The 8,283-nt window shown below is 31.5% G+C and overlaps 1 protein-coding gene across 1 annotated transcript; it reads right to left on the minus strand.

Moving 5' to 3' along the window:
- Positions 1 to 1,911: 1,911 nt before the first annotated feature.
- Positions 1,912 to 6,054, minus strand: LOC149238846 (uncharacterized). Its single transcript, XM_089369680.1, has 2 exons — positions 4,583 to 6,054; positions 1,912 to 3,937 (listed from the first exon to the last, which is right to left on the minus strand). Exons 1-2 carry the CDS (start codon positions 6,052 to 6,054, stop codon positions 1,912 to 1,914), a joined length of 3,498 nt encoding a protein of 1,165 aa, XP_089225806.1.
- Between the last annotated feature and the right edge of the window lie 2,229 nt (positions 6,055 to 8,283).

Consider the following 8,283-nt stretch of genomic DNA (forward strand, 5'->3'; position numbering starts at 1 on the left):
ATTTTAAAATCATTTTAAAGTATTTTAAAACATTTTTAATTGCTTTTAAAGTATTTTAAAACCATTTTAAATTTCTTTTTAAAGCATTTTGAATTATTCTTGAAGCCATTTAACTTATTTTTAAAACATTTTAAATTGTTTTTAAAGCATTTTAAAATCGTTTAAAATCGTTCTTAAAGCAATTTAAATTATTTTCAAGTATTTTAATTCATTTGGAAAACATTGTAAACTATGTTTAAGCATTTTAAATTGTTATTAAAGTATTTTAAAGTTCTTTAAACCTTTTAAAATTGTTTTTAGAACATTTTAAAACGGTTTTAGAGCATTTTCAATTGTCCATAAAGCACTTAAACTTATTTTTAAAGAATTTAAAAATGTCTTTAAAACATTTTATATTGTTTTTGAAGCATTTTAAAAACATTTAAAATTGTTCTTAAAGCAATTTAAACGGTTTAAATTTTTTTTGAAAGTATTGTAAACAATTTTTAAAGCATTTTAAATTGTTTTTAGACCATTTTAAAAGCATTTATTTTTTTTTTAAAACCATTTGAAAGCGTTTTTTAATTTGTTTTTAAATTATTTTGAATTTTTAAAATTGCTTTTAAACGATTTTAAAGCATTTTTAAATTATTTTGAGTTGTTTTTAGAGCATTTTAAATTCTATCAAAAACATTTTAAATTGTTTTGAAAACATTTTATATTGTTTTGAAAGCATTTTAAATTGTTTGTAAAGCATTTTAAAACATGTTAAAGCACTTTAAATCTTTTTAAATTGTTCTTAAAGCATTTAAAGATGTTCTTAAAACATCTTAAATTATTTTGCAACCATTTTAAGATGTTTTAAAAAGATTTTAAAAGCACTTTAAATTGTCTTTAAAACATTTCTAATTGTTTTAAAACCATTTTAAAAGCATTTAAAATTGTTTTTAAACCATTTTAAAGTGTTTTAAATTGCTTTTAAATTATTTTGAACTGTTTTTAGAGCATTTTGAATTGCATCAAAAACATTTTTAATTCTTTTGAAAACATTTTATATTGTTTTGAAAGCATTTTAAATTGTTTGTAAAGCATTTTAAAAACATGTTAAAGCATCTTAAATTGTTTTTAAAGCGTTTTAAATTCATTTTAAAGCGTTTTAAATTGTTTTTAAAGTATTTAAAACTATTTTTAAAGCATTTAAAAATGTCTTTAAAACATTTTAAATTATTTTGAAACCATTTTCGGATGTTTTAAAAAATATTTTAAAGCATTTCTAATTGTTTTTAAAGCATTTGTAATTGGTTTTCATTAATTTTAAAGCATTTTAATTGTTTTTAAACGTTTTTAGAGCATTTTAAAACCTTTTTTTTTAACATGTGAAGATGGTTTTAAAGCATTTTAAAGTATTTTAAAACATTTTTAATTGCTTTTAAAGTATTTTAAAACCATTTTAAATTTCTTTTTAAAGCATCGTAAATTTCTTTTAAAGCATTTTAAATTATTCTTAAAGCCCTTTAACTTTTTTTTTCCGGGGAAAAAAGCAAAACTTTCTATTATGGTGATAAAAAGTTTTTACACATTTGTTCTTAAGCCATGCTGGGCTCATTTTTACATTCACAGCTCAACCCTCAGGGAGCTTTCTGCGGAGTCTGTCCTGTATAAGTCTTCCTCCCGGAAGGAGGAATTAAAACCATAAAACAAAAGTACACTAATACATGTGAAACCCGGGGTCTCCTTCAAAGAAAGAAAACAACCCCATTTTGTCAAGTATGTCCACCAGTCATTTTAGAGCCAAAATATAGAGGTCTGTAAGCTATTATCTAAATGCCGAAAGTTCACCCTACTATGGATAAATATGTACAAAAAATAAACAGAAAATATACAAAAACTGTAATATTTGCCGACAAAAATGGAGCCAATCAAGATCTGTCATTACTGTTGCTGCTCATATGGAGGCTGTTCTGTTCGGTGAGACTGTCCCTGATATATCTCTTCTATCGCCCAGCTGCCCGAATCCTGTAGAAGACCAGCCTTAGATAACTGATCTGCTTCTTCGTTCTTCTCCCTGTAGATATGGCATAGTGAGAACCTGTTAAAGTATGTCTTCAGATATAGAATCTCTTCAACAATTGTCATCAAAATTTGATTTTGACAAGCAGCTAAACCATTGATCCAATTTATAACATTAAGAGAATCCCCAAAAATCTGAATGGTGTTGATGTTTTTGTGTTGTAGCCAGCATAATAGGAGACGTAAGGAAGAGAGTTCCGCAAAATTATTAGTTCCTGTACCCAACCCAACCGAGGCTTTTAGAGTATGTTCTGAGTTGATATGTATGCACATGCCTGCACCAGCCCTATTGTTTTGTGATGCCCCGTCAAAATAACCACAAGGGATATCCTCCTGTATGATGATGTTGTTTTGTTTAGGTCTGGATTTTTTTTCCTCAGGGGGAGGTAGAGCAGAGTAAATGGCAATAATATTAGATGCAATAACAGAAATCGGTGTATTTTGATCTTGGAACAAACTCTTGTTTCTCGCAAGCCACACACCCCAGCAGTAGATAATTGGCAAGTTCCTCATATTCCCAACCGAATATGTTTGCCACCATTTCCTCCAAGTATCACCCAGCAATTCATTTCCCCACTGTGCAGTCACCTTAAGAAAACCGATGACCTCCTCCCATAATTTCCTCGAGAAAGAACATGTGGTGAAAAGATGGTTTGTAGTTTCCTCCTCAGATTTGCACAAAGGACATCGCCCTGGACCAGCTAAAAATCTTGATTGAAGATTTTCCCAAGTTGGTGCCTTCCTATTTAAAATACACCAGAGAAAGAGTTTGGATTTGGCGGGACTTTTTAGTTTCCATATATCTTTGGCCCACCATTCCGGTTCTCCCCATCCTATCTTTCCCATTAGAAAAGAATATCCTTCTTTTGGTGTATACCCCCCAGTTTTGCTGTGAGCCCACATTAATCTATCAGGTTCCTCTCTTATCCTAACATTGGAACGATTAAGTTCTTTGATGAAGCCTGTCCATTCATTCTTCCATCTAGCATTTAGTCCTAACTCTTCATCGTCCCTCCAAGCCTGTCCCCAAATAGTAGACTGCCCTACTCTTTCAACCTGATATATATAGGAGATACCTTTGGACTCAAGATGTCGAAGAAGTCCTGGTGATAAAGCATATGCTTCATTACACCCAACCCAAGGGTCTCTGCCAATCCTGATTTGTCTGCCATCTCCCACTTTCCATGCTAACCCTTGCTCAATTACTGAGAAAGCCTCCACCGTTGCCTTCCAAATTACAGAAGAGTTTTTTGCCTTCTTATTCTGACTCCGAATCCATTCATCCAAAGGCATTAGATCAATGTACTTCCTTTTAACCACCCTTGTCCACAGATTTTCAATATTAATAAGCCTCCATCCTGACTTTGCTGCTAACGAGGTGCTGAATTCAGGGAGTCTTTTAATCCCCCAACCTCCCCACTCTTTTGGTCTGGCCACTTTATCCCAGGCCACCCATGGTAATCCGGAGGATTCCTTAGAGCCTGCCCATAAAAATCTGCAACATATCCTTCTAATTTTCTCCATTACACCTTTAGGAAACCAGGTTAGGGTAGCCCAGTAAACTGGGATGGCTAACAAGACTGATTTAATAAGAGTCAACCTACCTGCTCGGGACAACCATCTATAACTCCAATGTGAAATTCTTGCTTCAATTTTTGCTATGATCCAATTCCAGTCTTCTTTTCTGTAAGCAACTGGTTTTAACCAAAACCCCAGGTATTTAAAGGGAACATCCATAGGTTGACACGGAAACGGAAAAAGATCAACCAATTGATTTCTTTCCCTCCTGTCTACAGCTGCCAAACAAACCTGAGATTTCCCAGAATTTATCTGCATTCCAGTTGCTTTTAGAAAAAGATCAAAAATGCATTTTATCTCCTTTAATTCGCTGTAATTACCATTAGAAAAAATTAATATATCATCAACGAAAAGCAGGTGGGTGATGTAGAGATTTATTGCTACCTCAATACCTTTTACCTTATTCTCACTTCTGGCTTTATGTATCAGTCTACTTAGCCCTTCTGCCACAAGGAGAAATAGGAGAGGGGATAAGGGACACCCTTGTCTGAGGCCTCTCTGACTAGTAAAAAATGGGGATGCCGCTCCATTGACCAAAACTGCAAAGCTGACGTTTGTTATGCACCCCATAATCCAGCTGACAAAAGGATAGCTGAATCCCACATGAGTAAGAATCATTCGAAGATAGAGCCAGCTGATCCTATCATAAGCTTTGGAAAGGTCAATTTTAAGAACAACACCCTTCTTTTTCTTGATTTTGACACTATGAATTACCTCCTGAGTGACCCCTATAGCTTCATGGATTTGTCTACCATCCAAGAACCCAAATTGTTCCATAGAGATGTTCCTGGACAAGATTGGATTTAATCTGAGGGCTATAACCTTTGAAATAATCTTGTATATACAATTACACAAAGAAATTGGTCTGAAATCTTCAAAACTTTCCGGTTCATCCTTTTTTGGAATGAGAGCAATGAATGTTGAATTAAAAGGTCTATATATTTCTCCTTTCAACCTTGACTCTTCAACTACTTCAGTTATCTCATCTCCAATTTGATCAAAAAAATATAGAAACAATTCTATTGTCCAGCCATCAGGGCCTGGACTCTTGTCTTTACCCATTAGCTTCATAGCTGCTTCAATCTCCCCCTTAGTGACCGGAATTGTAAGATCTTCAGCTTCATCTTCCTCAATGAATCTAGGAAAACATTGTACAGTTTTAAAGACTTCTGCTATAGTAGCCTCTCCCTGATCTGCAAAAATGTTTTGAAAGTGTCTTTTCCCTAAACCAGAAAGCTCTGGAAAAGACCTGACATCTCTTCCTTCTTCATCTTTAAGGTGCCAGATAGTGTTTATAGATTTCCTTCCTTTTGCAAAATTTTGAAAAAATTTTGTGTTCTCATCCCCAGATTTAAGCCAGATTGCCCTACTCTTGATTCTCCATTCTTCTTCCCTTTCCAAAAGTATTTTTGTTTGCTTTTTCTCCAATAGAAGGATTCTATCTTTAGATTCTTGAGATGAGTAACCATCTGAATCCAAACCCTCCATCTGTTTCAACTCCTCCCTTATGATGTTCATTTCCTCATTTTGTTTCAATTTCCTATCCTTTGCCCAGGAAATTGTAGCTGATTTCAATCTTTTTAAATTGTCCATGAACAGAAAACTTTTCTCCTCACCTGCATTGTGTTCAGGGTGAATCCAAGTTTCTTTAAACAACTTGCTGAACATTGGATCTTGTAGCCATGCAGGATTAAATTTGAAGGGTGCAGGGGGTTTATGAGGAGAGATTGATATGTCTAAGAAAATCGGGAAGTGATCCGAGTTCCCAACTTCCTCAACCCACTGTCTGATCAAGGGAGCTTTGGAAGACAAAGAGTCCGTCAGCAGGAATCGATCTAGTCTTTTGGCAATCCTGTCTGCTCCTATCCTTCGATTCCTCCAAGTAGGCTTTAGCTTGATCGGGCGAGGATCAATAAAGTTATTCTCTGTGATAAGATTATGGAAAAAATCTGTAAGAGGATCTTCTCTCGCCGATGGGCCCCAGGCTTCCATCCTACCCAAAGTAAAATTTAAATCGCCTCCCATAATCATCACAGGAGCTTTCATAACAGATTTTGACATCAATTCATCCCAGAAGGATTCCCTGCCTTGACATGGTCCATAGATATTTACTATGTTGATGGGGAAACTGAAATCAGGGGATGTAATCTCCATTCCCATAACATTCTTCATCCCCCAATTATTGAGAACTTTTATCCTCCCTTTTTTGTACCCAATTGCAATTCCCCCCGAATGTCCAAAGACATCCATAGCACTGAAAGACCACCCAGGCAGAAGGGTATTAAGCATAGGTTCTATCTCATAAGCCTTCCCCAATGTTTCTTGCAGAAAAATAACATCTGCTTTCGAGTTGAATATCCATTCTTTTAAGGCCAGTTTTTTAGGTTTGCTGGCCAAACCTCTGCAGTTCCAGGACGTCAGGATCATTTGATTACTCCCTCAGGGGGATGTGCTGCTCTAAGAACCCCCGGAATGGAAAATTGTTTACCGTCTGCAACATCCATCTTTGCTTTAAGTTTTGCTTTAGACATATCAGATTTCCGACCACGCTTGTTTTTGGATTTGATCAATGGATGTATCAGCCCCAACCCACCTAAAGACCCCTGAGTCACTTGATTCCCACCCAAAGATCTCAGATTGTAAGGGCAAGGAGTCCGGGACACAGGGTGAGTGAGAGGAGGCCATTTATCTTCACAATTTATATCCAGAAGTGGTAAGGTTTCAGCTAATGTTTCCACATCCAGATTTAACATTGTTTGTTCCATCTTATCATCATTACAATTTTCATGCTCTTTATATGACGAAGAAGTAATATTATGATTTATATATGGATGCTCAGGAGAGATAAATGAGGAGATAGGAGTCCCTGAGCACATACCCTTCTCAGCTTCGACGGATTGTTCATGGATTGCTTCCTCAGCGATCCCTTTCACAGCGAGCCCTTTAACTTATTTTTAAAGCATTGTAAATTGTTTTTAAAGCATTTTAAAATCGTTTAAAACTGTTCTTAAAGCAATTTAAATTATTTTGAAGTATTTTAATTCATTTTGAAAACACTCTAAACTACGTTTAAGCATTTTAAATTGTTATTAAAGTATTTTAAAGTTCTTTAAACCTTTTTAAATTGTCTTTAGAACATTTTAAAAGGGTTTTAGAGCATTTTCAATTGTCCATAAAGCACTTAAACTTATTTTTAAAGAATTTAAAAATTTCTTTTAAACTTATTTTTAAAGAATTTAAAAATTTCTTTAAAACATTTTAAATTGTTTTTAAAGCATTTTAAAAACATTTGAAATTATTCTTAAAGCAATTTAAATGGTTTAAAATTGTTTTGAAAGTATTGTAAACAATTTTTAAAACGTATGAAATTGTTTTCAAAGCATTTTAAAAACATTTTGAAGCTTTTTAAATTGTTTTCAAAGCATTTCAGATTGTTTTTAAACCATTTTAAAAGCATTTAAAATTGTTTTTAAACCATTTTAAAAGCATTTGAAATTGATTTTCAACCATTTTAAAGCGTTTTAAATTGTTTTTAAATTATTTTGAATTTTTTAATTTTTTTAAACCATTTTAAAGCATTTTTAAATTATTTTGAGTTGCTTTTAGAGATTTTAAATTGTATCAAAAACATTTTAAATTGTTTTGAAAACATTTTATATTGTTTTAAAAGCATTTTAAATTGTTTGTAAAACATTTTAAAAACATGCTAAACCATCTTAAATTGTTTTTAGAGAATTTTAAATTCATTCTAAAGCGTTTAAAATTGTTTTTGAAGTATTTAAAACTGTTTTTAAAGCATTTAAAAATGACTTTAAAATATCTTCAATTAATTTGAAACCATTTTGGATGTTTTAAAAAATATTTTAAAATCATTTTAAAGCATTTCTAATTGTTTTTAAGTATTTGTAATTGTTTTTCATTAATTTTAAAGCATTTAATTGTTTTTAAACGTTTTTAGATCATTTTAAAACTTTTTTTTTTAACATTTGAAGATGATTTTAAAGCATTTTAAAGTCATTTTAAAGTATTTTAAAACATTTCTAATTGCTTTTAAAGTATTTTAAAACCATTTAGAATCTCTTTTTAAAGCATTTTAAATTGCTTTTAAAGCATTTTAAATTATTCTTAAAGCCCTTTAACTTATTTTTAAAGAATTTTAAATTGTTTTCAAAGCATTTTAGAATCATTTAAAATTGTTCTTAAAGCAATTTAAATTATTTTGAAGTATTTTAATTCGTTTTGAAAACATTGTAAACTATGTTTAAGCATTTTAAATTGTTATTAAAGTATTTTAAAGTTCTTTAAACCTTTTTAAATTGTTTTTAGAACATTTTAAAAGGGTTTTAGAGCATTTTCAATTGTCCATAAAGCACTTAAACTTATTTTTAAGGAATTTAAAAATGTCTTTAAAACATTTTAAATTGTTTTTAAAGCATTTTAAAAACATTTAAAATTGTTCTTAAAGCAATTTAAATGGTTTAAAATTGTTTTGAAAGTATTGTAAATAATTTTTAAAGCATTTTAAATTGTTTTCAAAGCATTGAAAATCCTTTTAAATTGTTGTTAAAGCATTTAAAATTGTTTTTAAACCATTTTAAAAGCATTTAAAATTGTTTTTAAACCATTTTAAAGTGTTTTAATTTGTTTTTAAATTAT

This window comes from Pinus tabuliformis, chromosome 8 (genome assembly GCF_031772625.1).
Source record: "Pinus tabuliformis cultivar Carrire ecotype Pingquan chromosome 8, CPIR1, whole genome shotgun sequence".
Classification (NCBI taxonomy): domain Eukaryota; kingdom Viridiplantae; phylum Streptophyta; class Pinopsida; order Pinales; family Pinaceae; genus Pinus; species Pinus tabuliformis.

Excerpts from the sequence above, each read along its gene's own strand:
- LOC149238846 (XM_089369680.1), bottom strand. The coding sequence starts at position 6,054 with ATGATCCTGACGTCCTGGAACTGCAGAGGTTTGGCCAGCAAACCTAAA. Across the intron at positions 3,938-4,582 it reads GAAGTAGTTGAAGAGTCAAG|CGAATTAAAGGAGATAAAAT; the intron begins GTTGAAAGGAGA and ends TGGTAATTACAG.